At 42.4% G+C, this 22943-nt stretch overlaps 1 protein-coding gene across 4 annotated transcripts in view; it reads right to left on the bottom strand.

Moving 5' to 3' along the window:
• Positions 1–6353: 6353 nt before the first annotated feature.
• Positions 6354–22943, bottom strand: part of LOC112267456 (ubiquitin carboxyl-terminal hydrolase 37-like) — a 63888-nt gene continuing 47298 nt past the window's right edge. The window contains exons 1-11 of one of the 4 annotated variants that reach the window (XM_024445721.2): positions 22394–22482; positions 11271–11392; positions 10673–10815; positions 10195–10326; positions 9460–9595; positions 9220–9356; positions 8978–9077; positions 8768–8847; positions 8321–8571; positions 7826–7907; positions 6354–6906 (exon numbers count right to left, since the gene is read on the bottom strand). In XM_024445721.2, coding sequence (XP_024301489.2) covers positions 6870–6906; positions 7826–7907; positions 8321–8571; positions 8768–8847; positions 8978–9077; positions 9220–9356; positions 9460–9595; positions 10195–10326; positions 10673–10686 — 969 coding nt within the window. In that variant the 5' untranslated portion in view covers positions 10687–10815; positions 11271–11392; positions 22394–22482 and the 3' untranslated portion in view covers positions 6354–6869. Of the gene's footprint in view, positions 6907–7825; positions 7908–8320; positions 8572–8767; positions 8848–8977; positions 9078–9219; positions 9357–9459; positions 9596–10194; positions 10327–10672; positions 10816–11270; positions 11686–22393; positions 22483–22943 lie in introns of those variants that run through there. The other 3 variants (XM_024445716.2, XM_024445708.2, XM_042300593.1) reach the window with 3 other exon arrangements.

Genomic DNA, 22943 nt, shown 5'->3' with positions numbered 1-22943 from the left:
GCCTCAGCCCAGCTGGCTGAACTCAGAGCTCTGGAACTGAGCAAATTGAAAAGAGTGAACATCTACACAGATTCTGCATACGCACATGGCATTGCACATATAGATGGCCCACAATGGATGAGGAGGGGCTACCTGACCAGCTCAAAGAACCCATAAAACACAAACAGGAAGTGCAACGACTACTTGAAGAGATACAGCTGCCAAGGAATGTGTCCATCATGAAATGTAAAGGGCACAGTAAAGAAGGCACCAGTGTGAGACAAGGCAACGACAGGGCAGACCAAGCGGCCAAAGAAGCTGGAGGATATACTGCACAACAGATGGTACAAAGGACAAAAGAAATACAGGAAGAACTAACAATGGATACAGTTAGGCAACTGCAAGAAGCAACGGATGTATACGAACAGACTGTTTGGAATAGGCATGGAGCCAGAAGAGATCAACAAGGCATCTGGAGGGCACACACTGGAAAGACGGTAGCACCCACCAAGTTACTAAGGTCAATGATACGAGAAGAACACAACAAAGCGCATGGGGGTTGGAAGAGCGTGGCCAAAGCTCTGGAAATATTGTGGTGGCACCCTCATATGCAGGACATGACAAGGGAAGTTTCAGACAGCTGTGACATCTGCCAAGGCTACAACAACAAAATCTCATTGGGAGCGGTAATAGGAAGCTTTCCTGTACCTGATGCACTGTTCCAGGATGTGTGCATTGACTTCACTGACATGGGACAAGACAATCGGGTGGAATGGAAAAGATACCTGTTGGTAATGGTGGATAGGTTCACCAGGTGGGTGGAAGCTATCCCCACAGCAAGGGAGGATGCACAGGCAGTTATCAAATGGCCTTATCCCAAGGTTCGGAGTTCCTCGAATGATCCGGTCCGACAATGGTTCTCACTTCAACAATAAACACCTGAAATAGGTGGAGCAAGCCATTAGGGATTACCCATAAATTTGGGTCAGTATATCACCCTCCATCCCAGGGCCTTATGGAGAGGGCCAATCAGACTCTGAAACCAAAAATGGCTAAAATAATGGCAGGGACCAAGCTAAAATGGATAGATGCGTTACCCCTAGCTTTAATGTCTATGAGAAACTCCCCAGGGTCAGATATTCATCTTACTCCACATGAATTGATGACAGGAAGGAGAATGCCAGGTCCACCCGCTGATAACATGAGTTTGCCTGGTTTAGACATTGCTAAAGTCAGATACACAGACTACATGCAGGCTCTAACCTCTCTTGTCAAAAGACTGTCCGAACAGGTGGTGGAGGTCCGTACTCCTGCTGTTGAGACCACAGATGAGAACAGGGACATCCTGGTTGGTGACTGGGTGAGAGTGAAGGTGCACTCGAGGAAGTGGACACAACCCAGGTGGGAAGGGACCATTCCAAGTCAAGGAAGTATCAAGCCACTCCTTGAGGGTAAGAGAGGTCCATAGAGACATCTGGTACCACCAAAACACCAACCAAGCAGGACACCAGATCAAGTAGGTGAAGCTCTTGGTGAGTTACAGCCATAAAATATGGAATGGCACAACCTTCTGTTGGTGACCACACTGGTAGGACTAGTAGCCCATACTACAGGAAGCATGGTTATCACTCTAGAGGAAGGAGAGTCTCAGGTGCTCACTATACAGCACCTTGTAAGATATGGACATGGAGAAATGGGGCAAGGAGGATAGGGGATATCTGTCCGATACACACCCCAGGAGGCTGTAATGTTCTGACGTCCTACGCAAGACAACGACAAACTTATCTGTGTAATGGGAAGTGGTGTCCCTATTGGGACTACATGATAACTAATGTGGGAAAGTTTTGGGAATGGAGGAGAGGTTACCCATATAGTATTGGGGATCTCTCTAAGGTGGGGAGATTCTCAATGATTTGGAAATCTCCTGGAAGGGACATTTGTAAAGGTGATGAAATCCTTCTAACCATCAAAACCATTAAGCTCTCTGATGCAGGTACTTACACCCTTGGACAGGACAGACCTGGGGCCGACACGATGGGCCTGTTTTTCATTTAGGTGCTGCCAAAACCACAGAGGTCCCAGATGAGCCAGGACCAGACACCCTCTTCCACCCCTCCTAACCCGAGACTGCCACCACCCACCACTGTGCCAAACCCCGTTCAGGTAATTAATGTTAGGGACTTTTCAGATAGCGATCAACTAGGTACAGAGACTGGTTACGATGGAAGGGACAATTTGTGGTTATCCTACATGAGATATACAGCAAGAACTCTGAAAAGACAGGATTGTGTCATGTGTAGCCATGCTAGACCTATTCTGGCAACACACCCATTTGCATTAGGGAAAGGAGAGGGGTGGTTGTGTATTCTGAGGGGTTTCTATGAAGTCAAACCCAATTCAACCCTGTGTACCTCTTTGAGCCTAGTGTTCCCTTCCTCCCCAGCGGGCCCCATTGGGTGTTAAGTCCTACGGGGGAAACTACAGCTGCATCACCGGAACAGGAACAGGTATGAACTATGGACGGTTGCCCCCAGCAGACTGTGTCAGTTATGTGACCATTAATGACTACTGGCCAATAGGGGGCCTAAACCAAACTAGTGGTTTAGCTGATGTATGGTGGATATGTGGACCCAATAGAGTTCTAACACCCATTCTTAGAGGGAACTGGCAGGGCACATGTGCTCTGGCCAGTTTAATAATACCACTAACCATCATTGACTTTACTGCTGAACAGCTGCTGGGCTCCGTAACAGAGGGACCTGTGAATAATCCATTCGTGCTTGGGAGGCATAGACGTACTGCTCCCTGGACAGCGGATGTGGTGGATATACACACCAACCTGTTGGGGGTACCAGTGGGGGTTCCTCATGAATTCCAAGCCCTGAGTAGAAATGATGGGTTTTGGCATCTGATGCCTATTGTAGGGCCAGCCATAGTGGATGCACAGCAATCTGCATGGATAAATTACATTTATTACAACCAACAGCGCTTTGTGGATTTCTCCCGTGGTGCACTTACTGGTATGTCAGAACAGTTGGAGGTTACCTCTAGGGTGGCCAGGCAGAATAGGTTGGCCTTGGATATGATTCTCGCTAATCTGGCTGTCAGAATATCGGAGCATACCTCATGTCTCGAGGGGGTCCCCGAGACGACGAGTGACGACTGCACCCCAATGTTGTTCTCCAAATAGGGGAACGGTTCAGGAGAGCCGAGGTGGACCTGTTCGCGTCATGGGTGAACGCGCAATGTCCCCTATGGTTTTCTCTACAAGCCCAGGATGAACCGCCACTAGGGATAGATGCTTTTGCAAACCAGTGGCCAGAGGTTCTCCTGTACGCATTTCCACAGCTCGTTCTGTACTCAGCGTAGTTGAGGGCAGAACTTGAGTTAAGCATGACTAAAGGGCTGTGTTCCTATTAGGTCCGGACAATTATTTACAGACAGATTATTTCACTTATAATTCACTGTATCAAAATTCCAGTGGGTCAGAAGTTTACATACACTAAGACACTGACTGTGCCTTTAAACAGCTTGGAAAATTCCAGAAATTATGTCATGTGTTTAGAAGCTTCTGATAGGATAATTGAAATCATTTGAGTCAATTGGAGGTGTACCTGTGGATGTATTTCAAGGCCTACATTCAAACTCACGGCCTCTTTGCTTGACATCACAGAAAAACCACAAGAAATAAGCCAAGACCTCAGAAAAAAAAATGTAGACCTCCACAAGTCTGGTTCATCTTTGGGAGTAATTTCCAAACGCCTGAAGGTACCATGTTCATCTGTACAAACAATAGTATGCAAGTATAAACACCATGGGACCACGCAGCCGTCATACCGCTCAGGATGGAGATGCATTCTGTCTCCTAGAGATGAACATAATTTGGTGTGAAAAGTGAAAATCAATCGCAGAACAACAGCAAAGGACCTTGTGAAGATGCTGGAGGAAACAGGTGCAAAAGTATCTATATCCACAGTACAACGAGGACTATATCAACATAACCTGAAAGGCCGCTAAGCAAGGAAGAAGACACTGCTCCAAACCCGCCATGACAAAGCTAGACTACGGTTTGCAACTGCACATGGGGACAAAGATCATACTTTTTGGAGAAATGGCCTCTAGTCTGATGAAACAAAAATAGAATTGTTTGGCCATAATGACCATCGTTATGTTTGGAGGAAAAAGGGGGAGACTTGCAAGCCGAAGAACATCCTCCCAACCGTGAAGCACGGGGGTGACAGCAACATGTTGTGGGGGTGCTTTGCTGCAAGGAGGGACTGGTGCACTTTACAAAATAGATGGCATCATGAGGTAGGACAATTATGTGGATATATTGGAGCAACATCTCAAGACATCAGTCAGGAAGTTAAAGCTTGGTCGCAAATGGATCTTCCAAATGGACAATGACCCCAAGCATACTTCCAATTCCAAATTTGTGGGCAGAACTGAAAAGGCGTGTGCGAGCAAGGAGGCCTACAAACCTGACTCAGTTACACCAGCTCTGTCAGGAGGAATGGGCCAAAATTCACCCAACTTATTGTGGGAAGCTTGTGGAAGGCTACCCAAAACATTTGACCCAAGTTAAACAATTTAAAGGCAATGCTACCAAATACTAATTGAGTGTATGTAAACTTCTGACCCACTTGGACTGTGATGAAAGAAATAAAAGCTGAAATAAATCATTCTCTATTATTCTGACAATTCACATTCTTAAAATGAAGTGGTGATCCTAACTGACCTAAGACATGGAATATTTACTAGGATTAAATTTCAGGAATTGGGAAAACTGAGTTTAAATGTATTTGGCTCAGGTGTATGTAAACTTCCGACTTCAACTGTATGTACCCCACACATACAATTATCTGTAAGGTCCCTCAATCGAGCAGTGACTTTCAAACACAAATTACACCACAAACACCAGGGAGGTTTTCCAATGCCTCGCAAAGAATGGCACCGATTGGTAGAACGGTAAAAAAAAAAAAAAGAAGCAGACATTGAATATCACATTGAGCGTGGTGAACTTATTAATTACACTTTGGATGGTGTATCAATACACCTAGTCACTACAAAGATACAGGCTTCCTTCCTAACTTCACCATGAGGCCAATGGTAAACAGTTAAAGAGTTTAATGGTTTGATAGGGGAAAATTGAGAATGGATCAACAACATTGTAGTTACACGGAACTGTAAATGTAATAGATTTGAATCGTAAATAATGTATTGTGTCATTTTGGTGTCACTTTATTGTAAATAAGAATAGAATAACATGATTAAAGATAATCATGAATGAATCGTGAATTATGATGAGTAAGTTACAGAGGTATAAATATCATACCCCCCAAAAAATGCTAACCTCCCCTATTATTGATAATGGTGAGAGGTTAGCATGTCTTGGGGGTATGATCCTCTTTCTCACTCATCATTATTCATGATTCATTCATGATAATCCAAAATCATGGTAGCATCCACATTAATGTAGAAGTGTTCGGAAAAATACTCAATTCTTATTTACAATAAAATTACTCCAAAATATTTACCATTCATTACCCTTAAATAAAAGGTGACATTCCTTAGTCACCCCATATGAAACATTCTATCTCAAATCCAAAATGCTGGAGTATAGAGCCAAAGTAAAAGTTGTAGCTTCACTGTCAAAATAAATACTTAGGGAAGTGTACGTGGGTGAAGAAAAGTACGTCACGTCACACCCTTTTATGGTGACAGGTCACATGGGTACAGTAAGGGTGTGGCATCACTGTAAACATCTTTGACATTAAGCATCTCAATCATATCACGTGAAAGGGAAGGAGTTCCCATAGGTCGTTTGGTGACCCATTACTCTACTCAGATACTCTACTCAGAGAACCAAGATTATATCCGTAGCCCAGCATTTTCATGTCTGTATTTATTCAAATGGTAAATACAACTGGAGAGTAACTTCAAAATATACTCATAGCATCTCTGAATCTTTGTGTCATTCCACCTCCAGACCTGATTGAGGGCTAAAAGGCTCCATAACATCAGCTGCCCAGCTGCTTCCCTTTGTCGCGTTTCCTATTAGGACCAGACGATAAAGATTCCTGAGCTGAAAGAGTTACAACGGTTAACAGAATGATCTTCAATTGGATTATTTTAAGTTTGTTTTTCTTTATTGAAATTGCATGGCATGCACAAGTAATCTCCCGATATCCTGGGGACCTGGATCAATGTTGAATATTGCAGTGCATCCAGTGTGACCATGCTGATTAAGAGGTTATACACCACAGTATATTTCACAACAGGAGGTTTTAAAACTTAACCAAATATAAGAGATGTTATACCCTCTAAATAATCAGACACTTTATCCACCACATTTATATGTGTACTACATTTAGTGTGTATACTGTATTCGTTTTTTTACATGCACTTTATACATTCGGCGAAGTAGTCGAAACAAGGGCAGATATTTATGACATACGCTACTGAAAAGGATGCTCTAAGCTAGTGTTGAAGATCAAGTCTCCCTTGAGCCGCATGATAGACAGACCAGTCATCATTTTCTGTAGGGTGAGGGGGGGGTCTGAAGTCCGATTCCTCAAGTGATTTATTTTTTTAGACACAGCAGTGGGAATGTCGTCAGGGAAAAATATGAAGAGGGGCAAACGTGGAGGTGTTGAGGCTGGGCTGGGGATGTGAGCCTGGGCCATTGCTGCCCCTGTTGAGGCTGGGCAGGGGGTGTTGAAGCTGGGCCTGGTGCTGCCCCTGTTGAGGAAGATATGAGGATGTTGAGGCTGGGCCTGGGACTACCCCTGTTGAAGCTGGGTTGAGGGTATTTAGTCTGGGCCTTTTGAGGCTGAGCTTGGTGTGTGGAGGCTGGTCCAGGTGCTGCCCCTGTTGGGGCGGTGGCCCTGTTAGGCCCTGTGTGCTGGGGCCTCCTGCTCCCATGCCCTGAAGGGTGAAAGGAACCACTTACTGTACATACAGTACACATATATAGCAACACAAGAATATAGATGGCGAGAGTACTTGAACATATAGAAGAGCAGGTAAGCACTCCGGGCTCTGGTCCTCAGCACAGTGGCTTCATTGGACATTGACACTTGGCTGTCGTTACAGCAGAACCAGTTTACACTTGCATTCAAGATGTCACTAATGTAGTGCCCTGTGGCACAAAGAAGACAGACATGAGGTCAAGGGTCAGGCTCTTGTGGGTAATGGAGTGTGTTATAACAGTTAAACAGTTCATTTGTAAGATATTTTATCTGTTACATGTGTCAAGTTTGGAAATCAGAGATAAAGAAATACACGTGGTATATAATTAGGCATGCCCCTCCATTCCTTTGGATTAAATTGCGTGAACTCTAAACATATTGCTTGTCGGGATTTCACTTCGCTCTGAAGCCTGCAGCCTTGCTCGCTTAGCCGAAGTAGCTATTGGAGGGTCTAATTATCCCCTACACCAGGGTTCCCCAACTGGCGGCCCGTGGGATGAATTTGGCCCACGGGTGATTTTATTTGGCCACACCATGTTTTCTGACTAAAAAAATATATAATTGTTAAAAGACTGTAAAAACACCAGCACATCAGTTCCAGGTGATTTTCATTTTGGAAAGATATACGTGATTGTACACAAATGTAAGCAAGGTTTGGAAATAGTCAAATATAATATCTGTTTGGGCTTCTTAAGGTCAATTTGCAGTCGACAAATTATTATTATCCCCAGCCTTCACCCTGGATACTTGTTTATATGGCAGAGGCGCACGTGAACGCGCAAATTGAGGGCCGAGGAGAAGGGAGTGATTTGGGATTCAGCCTATGCTATATGTACTGTGCATCTGCATGTGTGTGTTTTACGGTATTTACTTACCGGAGTTTGCGGAGCCTCCCAAATGAGAGACTACGCCAGTCAGCTGGTAGTAGCCAATCACTGACTTCACTGGCTGCTGCTTCTGTAAGAAAACACATGTGATCATTGGATTCTCATTTCCCCTACAGTCCACCACACTGTCTACAGTCCACTACACTACTCGTCTACTGCAGGTCTACTATATCATGTACTCCTCATAACTATCTCAGTGTTCTCTCATAACTTATATTTCACTGGTTTCACTCTCTATCTCTCCTCACCACTGAGGCTGTCCACAGCACTTTCCCTGGTTCCTGGTCATTTGAATCTGAGGGGTCAAAACGTGGTCGCTTGTCTGAATTGCTCTGGTCTAAAACAGCTTCCGTACATCACTGAAGATGTCTGAGAAACATTTTACATTTGCAGCTTCTAGCTTCTCTGTCTGCAGGACCGTTTTGGGAGAGTGTGGCTTGTGTGGTATTGGAACAAGAAGAGTGTTGTGATGCCATGACCTACCTGAACAGCAGAGGGGGCTATCTTTGGCCTCTCCAGGTAGGTTGGAGACTTGGCTGGCGAGGGTCTGGTGGATGGACACCTGGATATTGGGGGTCTGGTTGGTGAGGGCCTGTGGGCTGGCACTGTGCAGGGGTGGCACCGTATCCCCACAGAAGGTGGAGAGCCTCAGCTCCGAAGGAAACAAAAGAGGAGCCTCCAGCTTCTCCAACCCCCCAGGTCCTCCAAACCTCTTCAGATGCAGAACCAGCACACTGCCCAGAGACAGAGAGGAACAGACAATGAAACCAGTCAACAAATAACAGATGAGTGAAATGTGTTCGGTGGTGCTCATCCCTAAGTCCTACAACCTGCTCGGGAAGTAATTACTCCTAAATGCTCAGGACACAATGACCACTCATTTCATTAAATACTGCCAGTTCTATGAGAGGTTATAAAGGGGCAACTCACAGAGGCAGTGTGTGGAACTGCTCCGCCTTTGAGGCGTGGAGGCCCTTGCAGCCTGCACATCTGAATTCAACCTTTTCGCCCTGGGTTAGAAACAAAAGCATTACAAAATGAGTGATACCACTACAATAATAAGACACCGTATTCTGAGACAGTGGGCAGCTTGCCCTGGGTGTTAGTCTCTACACCCAGGGCTAAACCCTACGTGCTGACTTTGAAAGTGAGTGCTAGGCTGCTTAGCAAGGTGCGATCAGAGCTGATGTCCAATGAGAGGTGATTGTAGTCCTCTCTGGTGGACGACTCGCGCCCACAGCTTCAGAAGCAGAACAAAGACAAGAAAAATACATCAGGTTTCTGTTTCAGGTCTCTACAATGTTATGCCATGTGTTTTGTAATATCATTTGAAGAAAGATCATGTTACCAGTAGATATATTACAACCAATGGGAGCTCTTACCTGGTACATGTGCGCACTGAGACAAGCTGGAACTCCAGCTGGGAAACAGGGCAGGTATAGTTCACCCCGAGTGTCTTCAGTATCATGCCCGCCTCCTTCAGCTGGCACAGCATATTCACAAGTAACTCGTGTGCGTCCTTTGATAAGAAAGAAAAATACCAAGATAAAATCTAATTATTGAGAGAAAATGAACCCTTGCAAAAAGAGTACATGTTCAGAAGAGAGTAGTGCCTCAGTTACCTGTTGCGTGTCCCCCAGATACTTCAAATCATATCCCGACAAGGAGTACTTGACCTTCCACATGAGGTCTGCTTTTGAGGCCTGGTTTACGCCACTGTCAGGTAGACCCGAACATCGGTGCACATCAGACAGACAACTGTAGGGGAGACAGAGAGTAAATTAGCAGCTGACTGGATGGTGTCATCCTACTGGCTTACGGCTGAAGAGGCAGATGAGTATATCCAAATATTTTTTATCTTGCGGCACGCCATCATTAGAAATTATTAATTCGATTCAATATCACCTTTGAGGACTGACAATGAAGCAAAACAACAAAAATGTGTTGTTTATTCTCCTAAGATATTTGGTTTGGATACTGCTCTCAATTCCAGAGCATTTTAAAAGCTACCAAATGTCCCATAATAATGTGGGATGTTCAGTCAATGACCTGTATGGGTAATATAGTCACTTCTACAGTTTCCAAATTGGCCTACAAATATCTACATCATAATCATTGTGTCATTGTTGTTCCTCTGGGTTATGAAGATTCCCGAAAACAAAACAAAAATGGAAATAAATAAATGTAGCGGAATATGAAGTGGTTACGGTTAGGGAAAGGGTTAGCAAAAATGCTTTCCTAACCTGCTACGAAAATCACTTTCTATAGAAGTGGCATGAAGAGTGTGTCCCTCCTTGAATTTATGAACAGAAATAATGGGTGGGTGGGGGTGTGTCTACTTTTGTGCCTTCCCTTACCTGAGCAGGTTGGAGAAGGGGGAGGAGCTCCAGAGTTGTTCCTGGCGTAGCATTTCCTTTGAGAAGGAAGGCAGGACCAGGAGGCACTGCAGGGTGGCGTTTAGGAAGCAAGTGTTGCCAATGTTAGGCAACCTGTGAAGAAGAACCAGCCATCAGTACACACATAGAGATACAATATCCTAGAAACATTGAGTGGCCTATGTCATAAACCTTCATAACTCTAGAAAGTGCTGACAATGGCAGCCATCTTGGTCAGGGATAAGTTCTATGTCACTCTATGAGTACACAAAGAAGTGGATGTCATTTAGACCAAGATTACCATAATTCATGGGTTTATAAATATCTAATAAAACAGACATGCTTGATAGTAAGCCCCATCCCCATAGTATATCAGACATTGATCTCTAAACAATAAAGAGCTTATTTTCAATGCATCTGCATTGTGTTGTGGTTGCATTTGCAGTGTGTTTTGGTTTACCCAAGAAGTTCCATGTTGACCAGGGCACCCCGTTCTCCTCTGACCTTCTGGTGGCTGAGCTGGCCCTGGGAAGAGTCTGGCTTCTGGCACCTGAGCCTGACCTCTGGGGCCTTGGGCTAGAGTGGTCCTGAAGAGACAGAGGTCTGAAGGAAGGAGATAAATAGGTGTAACGCTTCCAAAGCAGAGATAGTATCACTACACAGTATCTCTCTTAAATACTATACTCAACTATAAACACAGTCTGAGTAGTTATGAATGTATTGATGTCCATATAAATGCAGTGTACTAAGTAGACCAGGGCAATAGGTTAGTACTCTATTTATCCACTAGATGTGATTAGAAGAGCCTAAAACTGCAGTTTGAGGAAAATAACTTTCTGGGACTGTGTTATCAAGCATCTCAGAGTAGGAGTTTGATCTAGGATCAGTATTTCCTTTTAGATCATAATAAATCAGATTATTATGGACAGAGAGGACCTGATCCTAGATTAGCTCTCATACTCTTGATTAACACTGACCCTGGTCTTGTAGCTCTAAAGCCAACTCTTCAAGGGGACTCTAGGATGGCACTGTACTTGTTTTATTTTTGTTTGAATTACCTGACTGTTGCGCCCTCTTGGCTGGTGTCTCCATGACTGTCCAGAGGGTTGGTAGGAGAGGGAGAACTAGGACGGGACACCACTGGAGAGGATTTCACTGGGGAAGGGTGTTTGGCAGGTGACTTGGGGAGAGAGGGCTGTTTAGCAGGAGAGCAAGGCTGAGAGGAACAGTTAACAGGAGAGGGAGGTGGATAGAGGCCTAAATTATTAGCTATCTATCCTCAACCTCAAATAACACAGTATAGACAAGTTACATTGAGTGACATTTGCAAAAGCTGAACTTCATATACATTTCAGGTACACTTTTTATGTATTCGTCAATCAGAATCTACTTTTACTTAATTCTTCCCACTAGGTCTAAGAGAAAAATACTACTCCAGAATTGAAGTAGTTGTTAATTGATTAAATGACCTGATTTCATACCTTTTGCACCAGCAGAAACAAGCCATGTCGATAACCAATTAAGACTGATACATTTCCACATTACATCATTTTTCAAATTGGCTTTAAGACCATTGTGATGTCATCGGTCAAGTATGACACCACAGTCTGGCAACCCAATCTAGAATTGTTTAAAATAGAGTTCAATTTTCAAATATGTTTTATTGAAAGAAAAGTTCTGCAGTATACATACAATATTGTAGATATGCTCCATTGTTTTCTTGTTCCTTTTTTTACATAGTTTTTTTATTTTTTTATTGTTTATTTGAACATGCCACCACAATAAATGCATTTTAAGTGCCTTCATCTTCCTTGTTTTTTGATAGCTTCCATGTTGTTTGTGGGTTGGTCATCGGTTTATTGAAATGCTAAATGCTTTTTCTCATATTCCCCAGCAGATGGACAAGGGTTGGTCAAAAGAATGTGAACAGGTTTAGCCTAAACCTCAAATAACAATCCAGATTGGTTAGGGACAGTTTTCCGTATTCAATCTTGCCCTGAGGGCAGCTCTGCCTCAAGGGCAGAATGAATGTGATTGGTTCAATTAAAGCTCAATGGTCAGTGGGCAGAGCTTAAAGTGCCCAGTGAAAGTTAATAACCAATCTGATGGAGCTTAAGAATTTTGAAAAGACTAAATGGCCAAATGTGGCAGAATCCAGGTGTGGAAAGCTCCTAGATTTACTCAGAAACAGCTGTAATCGCTGCCAAATGTGTTTCAACAAGGTATCGACTTAGGGGTGTGAATACTTACAGTATGTAAATTTAATATTTTATTTAATTTCCAATACATTTGCAAACATTTCAAAAAATATGTTTTAACTTTGTCGTTATGGGGTATTTTGTATAATTGGGTGAGAGAAAAAATATATTTACTCAATTCTAAATGCAGGCTGTAACATAACAAAATGTGGAAAAAGTCTAGGGGTGTGAATACTTTCTGAAGGCACTGTATGTGAAGATGAATCCACTAATTAAGTCACTCTGGTTAGGCGCGTCTGCTAAATGACTAAAATGTAAACCTAATATGAATTAATTGTAAATTATGTATTGTGTCACGTTGGAGTCACTTATTGTAAATAAGAATAGAACACCATGATTAAAGATAGTCATGAATGAATCGTGAATAACGATGAGTGAGAAAGTTTGAGGTATAAATATCATACCCCCCCAAAAATGCTAACCCCCCCAAAAATGCTAACCACCCCAATGTAAGAATATTTTAAGATAATACACAACGCAGAGGACTAGAGGTCAATAGGGAATTAACAATCAATGGAAATAGTTGTTTTTCAGTTCAACATCTGTTTAGAATCTGTGTAGGAATTTCAGTCCTGTACTCATAGCTACATGTGTCAAGTTGTCATTGGTCCAAATACATTGAGCCTGAAAGAGGATACTTGTTATTTGCAGGAATGCAATCTGGTGAGGGCCCAAAAAGGTGACACTTTCGTTTTGTTGCACTGAAACATGCAAAAGAAATCCCTGCTAGTGTCACGCCCTGACCTTAGAGATCCTTATTATTCTCTACGTTTGGTTAGGTCAGGGTGTGACTCGGGTGGGGAAGTCTATGTTTTCTGTTTCTTTGTTTTTGGCTGAGTGTGGTTCCCAATCAGAGGCTATCGTCGTCTGTGATTGGGGATCATACTTTTTCCCACCATTAGGTTGTGGGATCTTGTTTTCTGTTTAGTTTCTATAGAATGACAGAACTGTGCGCTTTCGTTTTTTTGACTTTGTTATTTTGTTTGGTGTCATCAATAAAGATACGATGTACGCCTACCACGCTGCGCCTTGGTTTCCTTCTACCAACGAGAGCCGTTACAGCTAAAGAGAAGTGAAGGTTTTAACTAATTAAACAACAAAGAATATGATCTACATGATCATTCTCTGTGTGTAAAATAAAAAATGTTTAATGTGAACCTAACTCAAAGCTAAAAAATTATATAAAGAAATCAGTCCAATGTTATTTGTTACCTTGCCTTTACTGCAAATGACACTCAAGTCTTGAGAAATAACAATACACTAATATTACAGTTAGCCATGACAGCCTTTATAATGCAACACTTATGACCACACATATCTAAATATTGCACTTGGGAAAAAAACATCTTAATAACCCTTGGATGCAATGCTGGTCAAAATTTACCCTCCCTAATGTTTTTTTTTTGCTGTATTAACCACCCCCAAAATTTCATCATCTAATATTCCAGAAATTAATTAAACAATGTGTCTTTAATGTTCTAACATCCTATTTTTGTTTTTTAATTTCTTATTTTTTAAGTAAAAAGAGGTTTTGCATCACTACCCCAAATTTTCAAATATAGGGTCAAATATGACCCGTATATAGTTCCCAAGGAATTCACTGCATTGCGTCGTCAAATTGACCTTTCTTTTTGCTACAAAAATAAAATCCAAGTAATTAATATATTTATTAAATATCTTGTTTTTAATGTTCATTATTCACAGTTTTCATTTCTCCTTTTTAACTAATTGAGTAAAATGAGTTTCATTAGGAGGCTCATAAGAATGTTGCCAGATATACAACCAAAATGGTTTTACAGATGCCAATCTGAGGTATCCAATTCAGATGACACAGACTACAGTTGAAGTCGGAAGCTTACATACATCTTAGGCAAATACATTTAAACTCAGTTTTTCACAATTCCTGACATTTAGTCCTAGTAAGAATTCCCTGTCTTAGGTCAGTTAGGATCACCACTTTATTATAAGAACGTGAAATGTCAGAATAATAGAGAATGATTTATTTCAGCTTTCATCACATTCCCAGTGGGTCAGAAGTTTACATACACTCAATTAGTATTTGGCAGCATTGCCTTTAAATTGTTTAACTTGGGTCAAATGTTTTGGGTAGCCTTCCACAAGCTTCCCACAATAAGTTGGGTGAATTTTGGCCCATTCCTCCTTACAGAGCTGATGTAACTGAGTCAGGTTTGTAGGCCTCCTTGCTCGCAGATGCTTTTTCAGTTCTGTCCACAAATTTGGAATTGGAAGTATGCTTGGGGTCATTGTCCACTTGGAAGACCCATTTGCGGCCAAGCTTTAACTTCTTGACTGATGTCTTGAGATGTTGCTTCAATATATCCACATAATTGTCCTACCTCATGATGCCATCTATTTTGTGAAGTGCACCAGTCCCTCCTCGCAGCAAAGCACCCCCACCGTGCTTCACGGTTGGGATGATGTTCTTCGGCTTGCAAGCCGCCCCCTTTTCCTCCAAACATAACGATGGTCATTATGGCCAAACATTTATTTTTTTCTTTCATCAGACTAGAGGCCATTTCTCCAAAAAGTATGATCTTTGTCCCTATGTGCAGTTGCAAACCGTAGTCTGGCTTTTTTATGCCGGTTTTGGAGCAGTGTCTTCTTCCTTGTTGAGCGGCCTTTCAGGTTATGTCAATATAGGACTCATTTTACTGTGGATATAGATACTTTTGTACATGTTTCCTCCAGCTTCTTTACAAGGTCTTTTGCTGTTGTTCTGGGATTGATTTGCACTTTTCAGACTAAAGTACGTTCATCTCTAGGAGACACCGCTTATCCTTCCTGAGCGGTATGACGGCTGCGTGCTCCCATGGTGTTAATACTTGCGTACTATTGTTTGTACAGATGAACGTGGTACCTTCGGGCATTTGGAAATTGCTCCCAAGGATGAACCAGACTTGTGGAGGTCTACAATTGTTTTCTGAGGTCTTGGCTGATTTCTTTAGATTTTCCCATGATATCAAGCAAAGAGGCACTGAGTTTGAAGGTAGGCCTTGAAATCCATTCACAGGTACACCTCCAATTGACTCAAATGATGTCAATTAGCCTATCAGAAGCTTCTAAAGCCATGACATAATTTTCGGGAATTTTCCAAGCTGTTTAAAGGCACAGTCAACTTAGTGTATGTAAACTTCTGACCCACTGGAATTGTGATACAGTGAATTAAGTGAAATAATCTGTCTGTAAACAATTGTTGAAACAATTACTTGTGTCATGTACAAAGTAGATGTCCTAACTGACTTGCCAAAACTATAGTTTGTTAACAAGAAATTTGTGGAGTGGTTGAAAAACAAGTTTTAATGACTCCAACCTAACATGCTGACCAGACCGGACACGTATCCTGCGCGAGCACTGAGCGTCTGAGTTGCCAAGGGCTAAAATAGAACTCCTTTCTATTTCTGTTGCAGATCACGCTGAAAGTCCTGCCTCTCCCATCTCCTCATTGGTTATAGAAGCAGGTACCCACGTGCCATCTCCTCATTGGCTATACCCACGTGGGTGACTGAAAGACGAACTGCAAGGTACAAACTCCAGTCCAGTTGGTGGCGGAATTCACCTTAAATTGGTTGCTAACCGCAATACCAAGTCTGGATGTTCCGCCTCCCATTAATTCATTGGATCTCACAACAAACATACGTCCCCTACTTCCTGTAAACAAAAGCCAACGTGGGTCCTTGAAAGATGGACGAGGAGAGATTTTTCATCGAAGTAGAGAAGTACTCACTTTTATATGACCCATCTTCAAAATTCTACAAGGATCCAACTAATAAAGATGCGTTATGGAGAGACTGCAAAGACCATGCACATTTCAGGTAAAGTATAACAACCCAATGTTCATCCTTGGTATAAAACGAACTAGCTAGCGTTAGCTGAATGTAAATGCCATGTGTCTGTATGCTTTTATAAGACAGAAATGGTGGAATTGTACAATAGTTTTAAAGTGTAGAATGAATACTCAAAACAAATGAAGATGTCAAAGTTGATAAACTACACACACACACTCTCACACAGTGCATCTAAGTAGGCCTAGCCACAACGATTCTGTCCTGGAAGTCAATTCTGCCTTCCACTGAGGTGAAATACTTTGTAAACTTTTCTCTGACAGAAACTGCGTCCTGACCTGCTCTGTTGGCCTGGATGACTATGCCTCTCATGCCTTGCCTCATCCCTGCCCCACCCTGCTGTAGCCACATCTGTAGCCACATAGGGTATCAACCTTGCTTGGCAGTAGGTTTATTTTTTGGTAGAGGATCCTCCATCTGGCCGCAAGGATCCCGAATGCCTTCTCCAGTCATTCAAGCTCGACAGAGACGATAGTTGAAGATTTCTTTCTGGTAGCTGATGTTATGCCCGGCATATGGCCTCATCAGGTAGGGCTTTAGTGGGAAGGCAGCGTCCCCCACAATTATGTATGGTATCTTTCCTAAATCTTTGCCCCCAAGCAGAAAGGCATCTTGGGGCACCTGCAGGGTTTTTGATGCAATTGCCCTTCCAAGTGGGGAGTTGGCATAGACTTCTCCGTCACTCTTTCTCCCAAAATCCCCCACTTGAATAGCTGTGAAGCGGTAATTGGCATCCACAAGGGCGAGTAACACCACAGAGTTTAAAAACGATTTAAAAACAATTTAAAAACGTCTCCCTGAGTTTGGTTGTTTGGTGATCATAATATGTTTTCCATCAACCGATCCCAAACAATTGGGAAAGTCCCATTTTTCATGAAACTCTTGAGAAGTTTATCTTCAGGTTTCCTCAGTGGGTTGTGGCAGATGGATCGCCAGCATCTTCCTCTCTATGGCCTAACAGGTCTCCATAATGCACTGCGACACTGTCTCGAATCCAAGACGATAGGTGAAGAACAGGCTGCAAATAGAGTCTCCAGATGCCAAATACCTGTAATGACAAAATAAATGTTTTGTTATTGGATAACAATCAATTGTATTTTACTCGTCACAGAAGTTGAATTGTGCAAAACCAGATGGAAGTCCCTCCGTGACACTTTTGTAAGGCACCTACGGAAGGCCCAGCCCAGTGGTTCTGGGGAACCAATCAGAAAGAATGGAAATACATGAAAATATGATCATTCTTGATCCCTTAAGTCCAGCCAAGAAGGTAAGTTATAATATACATTTGAATTTATTGCACAGAATTTTAAATCTCATCAAATTGCAGTATTGCTGGCTTTATTTTCTACCTGCTAAGTCACTACATGATTGGTTCATGTCAGCTGGTATCCCATTTCTGAATGAGTGATTATATAGGCCTATAGATTACGAATCAGTCTCTTATTACAGAGGAATGATGAAAACCAGCAGTATTAGACATTATGGCCTAGATTTCAGAAATATGATTTATTGAGCCTGAGCTGAGGTTTCGAAAGTTTACTTAAAACACTTTTAACTTTTCATTTATGTTGACCTTTTTTCAGCTGAAGGCAACCTCATCCTTGAAAATGCTGATTCGCCTCAGACACAACCTATGGAACCCGATGACACTGAAGACGACGTGGTGTCCCTGAGCCATGACCCTGTGCAGGCACAGCTCAAGACTGGCAGCCAAGAAAAAGAAAACAGAAAGTCAACTATCAAGATGTGGATGAAGAGCTGCTTGCATTTGTCAGGAAGCCAATCCATTCTGCTGTTACCTCAGAGGAGGAGGCATTTGTGCTCAGCCTTGTACCAGAGCTGAAGAAAATAGCAAGAAACAAGGGACGTCTGAAAGTGCAATTACTGTCATTGATTGTAAACTGGGATGACCAGTATGCAACACCTCTGCTACCACCTCTACCACCACAATGGCTCTTTGATGCTCCACATGGAAGAGCTGGACTGCGGCCTATGATGTACGGCCAGCCCAGGCATCAATACTCCTACTCACCAGGATCTAGGTCTCCCAACACATAACTGGGATGACCAGCAGGCAACACCACTGCCACCACCACGGCCCGCAAATACTCCGCACGGAAGAGGTGGACTGCAGCCAATCATGTACGATGAGCCCAGGGATCAATACTCACCAGAACCTAGGTCTCCAACACATAGCTGGGATGACAGTACATTCAGTACATTCTCTCAAGAGAGCTAGGACAGAGACTCCCAGCCACATCAATAATCATCTCTGAAAAGGCAGAACCCAGCCCTGCGCATACTTAGGCCCATGTTCTGTTTTAGTGTTTTAAAAAGGGAAACATTTATGTATGCACTATTTGCACTTTGTTGTTGCAGTTATATATGCATTGCACCTTGCATTTAACTTTGTTTTAATTGTTTGTTTTTGCTATTCATATTGTTATTGGGAGGGATATGCCGTATTTGTTTACATGCCTTGATGTGACCGTTAATGTCACCTACAACATGTTCACCATGCCTTGATGTGACTGTTAATGTCACGTACCTGTTCACCGTGCCTTGATGTGACTGTTAATGTCACCTACACGTTCACCATGCCTTGATGAGACTGTTAATGTCACCTACAACAGGTGCACCATGCCATGTTTTGACTGTTTGTCACCTTGAATAATAATAAATAAAAGACTAAACAAAGAACAGTGTGTCTTACTTACCTTGAACATAATGAAGACACTATAACTGGTCATCTGCTTCCTAGATGTAATGGAACATAGGCCTAACATCTGTGGAGCATCATGATCACAAGCTTGCTGGAGTTTCTTTACATCCATGCACCTGCTTACACAATACAACCTTTTCCAATAACTAACCTTAGAGTGACAGCTAGTCTTTGCTTAGGCTCTACTGGGGTCCTGTAGTTGATCGTCTGCTTGGTGAGGTCTGGGCCAACAAAAGACAGTCTCCATCTCTTCTGCACTCATCCGGAAGTATCGGTGATGTGGGCAGGGTCCAAGAGCAGCTCCTGGACAAGGTGGTAGTATTGCCCATGCTCCCTTCTCAGCACATTTATGGGATGCACCCATAACTTCCTCCTCCTTCCCTGTGCGCCTCAATAATACAAGGGCGACCAAGTTCTGTTTTAGCAGGTTAATTCATGCATTTCAGAAAAGCATAAAGTATTGTTTATTTTTAGTTGTATAATATTAGTTTCTTATTTCATGGGCTTTTATTCAGTAAATGCATTGTTTATATCTCATACCAGAGTGGTTTGGTTGTAAGGTGAAAGAGACTGGCTAATTACAGTAATCAGCCAACCATGTATATTATTGGCATAATGGAGTCTGAGAGGAAAGTGCCTAAATGTGTAAAACAATTTGCGTTTATTGAATGTATTAACTCCTGTCCTGGCATCACTATTGTACAATATGCAATCATGTACTTACCCATGTTATCACTCCTCAATCGCGGTGAAATCAGAAGAATCAAAATACATTTCAACAGGGTCACTGGAAAATGCAGGCAAGAAAAGGCGCTAAAAACAGCGTTCCGCCCCCAAAATAATATAATTGGTTCAGAGTTTGCTTTGATATTTTAACCTGAGTGTCGTGATAACGTGTGGTGTGGGGGACAAAATCAATTTGCGCACGATGGTGCACGCACTTGGCGGCCGGTTTGGGTTCCGTGTAAGTGTATGGAAACTTCCGACTTCAACTGTATATGCCTGTGGGTCAAGTTGGAGTTGCTACCTGGTAGTCCAGCTGTCCTAGATGATTCTACAGATGTGGAGAACTCCTCAGAGTGAAAACCAGTCTTACTGGACTGAACCCCCCACTAAAGGCAGGACCAGAAGCCATAACATCCTGAGGAACTGCCCAGGGCCTGCTCCAGGGTCAACAGTTATTTCACCAAAAGTTGCCTGAGAACTGTTCATTAGTGACAACAGCATTGAGGAGGTCCTAAAGAGTACACATTTAGAAGGACAGATAACAGGAACAGCAAAAGGGATAGAGTGGCAAGAGGTCAACAAAAAGAGGTACTAAATGCCTTTATTGGCATGGAAAAAAGGTGGGATGTCTCCACAGGAGCTACTTTTGGATCCACAGCAGAATCCAATGTATAAGGCCACCATGTCGGTCGGAAGATATGAGGATATCCGTCGCTACCTGAGGCTTGATGACAAGAGGAACAGAGTGTTCAGAGAGGCAACGGACCACCTGGCAGACTTGCGGTATGTGTGGGACCTTTTCCTAGAAAACTGTAGAGGAAGGTTCATCCCCAGCGACTGCGCCACAGTGGATGAGGAGCTTTCCTCCAGACGTGACGCTTGACATTCCATCCAAAGAGTTCAATCTTGGTTTCATCAGACCAGAGACTTGTTTCTCATGGTCTGGGAGTCCTTTAGGTGCCTTTTGGCAAATTGCAAGTGGGCTGTCATCTGCATTTTACTGAGGAGTGGCTTCCGTCTGGCCACTCTACCATAAAGGCCTGATTGTTGGACTGCTGCAGAGATGGTTGTCCTTCTGGAAGGTTCTCCCACCTCCACAGAAGAACTGAGGCAATGGAAAGATGTGGGTTGATGAAAGAGAACCAAGCCAGCACCACCACTCAGAGCAGCCAAGGCCAGAAGAGGAAGAGGTGCCAGCTCTGCCCAAGCGCAAAGGATAGAAAAGTCAGCTGCTGGTGTTCTCAGTGCAACACATCCGTCTGCAAAGAGCAGTCACATGCTTGTGGTTTGTAACAAATGCATGGACTAAGACAGCATAAGTAAGCATCACACACACTTTGTTCCTTTTAGTGTTCACGTTTTCTAAATTCACAATTGTTAGTGTTGTCATTTATATTGATGACGAACTTTGGATTTTCAAATAAATGTTTTGAAATATTATAAAACATGCTTAAGATGGTTTTATTTTGTTGCTCACACTAAAAAGGTTGAATGTGAAAAATATGCTCATATTTTCAATAGCTGTTATGCATTTTCATCATATGTTATCATTGAAATGTGTATCAAAATGTTGAAGAGTGACAAAAAACATTTCAAACAATAAAATAATTATTGAAAAGGTCCAAATCAGAACTCAAAAGATTTATGTTCCACAAAATTGATAATATTTTAGACCCATATAAATAAAACATATATTACATTAACGGTTCATTTTGACCCGGCATATGCATTCTTGGGGCGTCATGTTTACTATGCATCTTAGAGTTAAAGTAGAAATAGAATGAAACAAACAGGCATTTTATATTTGATCTATTATAGTAGACACCGAGCAAGTGCACAAGACTGCATGTGTGCAAAAATAACTTTCAGAGTAAAAAATAATAATAGTAAAATCACACAAAAGTGTTACTGTCAAGTTCAACACAACAAAAGCCATATCTTTGGGCTACACTGCACGTAATATCATTGTACAATATCTGCCTGTGGACATCTGTTCTACAATGTGCAGCAGAGCATGATACCCTTTGTTGGCATAATTGATCTCTTTCAGGCAGAGAGTACACCTGGCATACCTCTTTTTATCCACTGAGAGTGAAAGTGTATGGCGTTTCTTTCACCTATATTGGCATCCAGCATAAGCCAGGCCCAGCTCCAGCTACACTTGATCCCTGAATCCACTTGTTTAACAAGCAACGCCTCATTTTCACCTAATTCTCTCATTCTAAAAATTAACCATAAACTGTCGAGGGAAAACATTAGTTCACAGACAGGAGTTAGTTCGTTAGCTAGTTAACATTTCACACAGATTGTCAGGGTCCAGTAAGCAACTAACGTGTTATAACTTGAGGAACGGCAAGGAGTCGTATAACGTTACCAATTAATACTATAGCGAATTGGTTAGGTAACTAACGTTAGCTCATTTGATGCTGTAACGTTAGCTAGCTGTTTGGCTTTATTAGCCAGCTAAGTTTCAAACAATACACTCAATTATTTGATCAGCTAAGTTTGCTAATGTTGCTCAACATTTCTCAGGCTAGCTAAAGGAGAATTCGATCCAGCTATAGCAAGATACAATACTAACAATACTTGTTTCGCCACACTTTCTCCCTCACCTCAAACTTTCAAAATGCCAGTTGTTTTTCGATTACAGCTCACGAAGTACGCTTCATCGCCTTCTCACCCCGGTCTCCGTGATCTCACCTACCTCTTCGTTATCGTTCAGCGGACGCGCTGCTGTAACTGGCGAACTGCCTTTGCACCCCACTGCTGTCTTTCTGCAACTAGAAAATAGCCCTTATGCCCTTATATCGGACGTTCTGAACACACTTCATACCGGCGACAGTCTAGTTGTTATCGACGATATAACATTACTACCACTGTGTCGCAGTTTTTTACTAGTTGTCTTCAGGACTTGCCTCAAATTAATATTCATCATGTACATCGAATTGTTAAATCAGCCTCCTTGACTCCAGCTAGCAATAATTAAAAGGGGTTCAATATGTATATAGGAAGCTACTTAGATAAGTATGTAGGTGAATAACGTTACCAAGTCAGTGACAGATATAACGTTAGCTAGCGACAACCATATTAGCTAGCTAATTTAACTATTAACTGTAGCTAGCTAGATAGTTACTTCGTAAAATGATACAACGTTGACAGAAT

This window comes from Oncorhynchus tshawytscha, linkage group LG02 (assembly GCF_018296145.1).
Source record: "Oncorhynchus tshawytscha isolate Ot180627B linkage group LG02, Otsh_v2.0, whole genome shotgun sequence".
NCBI lineage: Eukaryota > Metazoa > Chordata > Actinopteri > Salmoniformes > Salmonidae > Oncorhynchus > Oncorhynchus tshawytscha.
Note: the sequence above shows the minus strand (reverse complement) of the source record. Positions and strands in the feature narration are given on the sequence as shown.